Below are 1,432 nucleotides of genomic sequence, written 5' to 3'. Positions count from 1 at the left end.
GATGGAAACCCTGACGACCTAGCGTATTTCACGGTTCGAGTCCAGAAATTTGTGGCACAGAGCGGTCATCTGTTCCCCGATGACAGCGGCAGAATCGATGTGATTGCAGCTCGGCTGAAAGGAGCAGCTGCCACTTGGTACGTGGGTCTACACTCAAACCGATGCCCCGAACTGTTTAACCTTAGGGCATTTATGTGGGCTCTCCGAGCCCGTTTTGAGGATGTCAACGCGAGCCAAAAGGCGAAGGGCTTCCTGCGCACCTTCAAGCAAGGCAAGCGTTCAGTCCGGGATTATACTACCGAGTTCCATAATCAGGCGGCCAAGCTGCGAGACTGCCCGGACCATATTTTGGCTGAGATGTATCGCCTGGGACTCAACCGAGAGAACGTCCTCCGCTCCGTGGATCCAGTTTCACTAATGGCGTGGATCCAGGAGGCTGAAAACGCGGAAAGCAGGCTGCAGACCATCCGCCTGGATCTCGCTTACAGGGGGGGCGGCCTTCCCAACCTCCGGCCGCTAAAACGAAACCAACTCGCCTGTCGGAGGCTGCCCGGGAACTGCGCATGAAGATGGGGCTCTGCTTACGATGCGGCGAAAAGGGGCATTTCGCAGCGGAGTGTACCGGGTCGACTCTTAAAGACAAGCAAGGCTACTCCTCCTCCGAAAAAGGGCACGGTGAAGCCACGGTTCTCCAAGGCGCTGTAAGCAGCCCCGGAAGAGGGCCAGGATGATTCCCCTGCTTCTGACACTGAACCGGCGGAAAACGAGCAAGTCCTGTTGTGAGTGGCGCACAGCAACAGGGCTCCGCTTCAGAGGCGCCTATTGTGGTGAGAGAACCCCCCTCCCTCTTTTTCGTGACTGTGTCCCTAATGAACCCTGTACTGGGCACCCATGTGCGGGTGAAAGCCTTGGTGGATTCGGGGTGCGGGAGGGACTTAATCAGCCCTAACGTGATTGCGGGACTGGAAGCGGGGATTAAACCTTTGAAATCCCCAATCATATTTACCCAGATGGATGGGGCACCAATGAAGCCCTGCTTGCATGAATCCATGCCCTTGCGCTTGGGTGTAGGGGACCATTGGGAAGAACGCCCTTTTATTGTTACACCGGACTCACAGTTTGCATTGGTGTTGGGGGCTCCCTGGTTGTTTTCACACAACCCATACATCCTCTGGGATGAGGGGAAGGTGGACTTTGTGTCTCCTAAATGCGGTTCTCACTTGTGGGTGGAGGCGTGGGGCGCAGCTCCATCAGTGACATTCCCTTGTGGGGTTCTGACGCCCGAAGAGCTGGATTCCCTCCCCCCGGATTATCATGATTTGGCTGAGGTGTTTGGGGAAACTGAAGCCGATGAACTGCCCCCCCACCGTAACTCTGATTGCAGCATAGAGTTACTACCAGGCTGCAAACTGCCGAAAGGAAAAATCTATGC

The 1,432-nt window shown here is 55.7% G+C and overlaps 1 protein-coding gene across 1 annotated transcript in view; it reads left to right on the top strand.

Moving 5' to 3' along the window:
• Window positions 1–569: 569 nt before the first annotated feature.
• The window catches only part of PLCZ1 (phospholipase C zeta 1), a gene marked incomplete at its 3' end in the record, with an annotated part of 103,207 nt that continues 102,344 nt past the window's right edge, over window positions 570–1,432 (top strand). The window contains exon 1 of the mRNA XM_015409589.1: window positions 570–675. Coding sequence (XP_015265075.1) covers window positions 570–675 — 106 coding nt within the window. The remainder of the gene's footprint in view (window positions 676–1,432) is intronic.

The sequence above is a fragment of the Gekko japonicus genome, unplaced genomic scaffold (genome assembly GCF_001447785.1).
Source record: "Gekko japonicus isolate JY-2015 unplaced genomic scaffold, Gekko_japonicus_V1.1 scaffold1997, whole genome shotgun sequence".
NCBI classification, from domain to species: Eukaryota; Metazoa; Chordata; class Lepidosauria; order Squamata; family Gekkonidae; genus Gekko; species Gekko japonicus.
The sequence above is the reverse complement of the archived record's forward strand: the minus strand, read 5'-3'. Positions and strand labels throughout refer to the sequence as shown.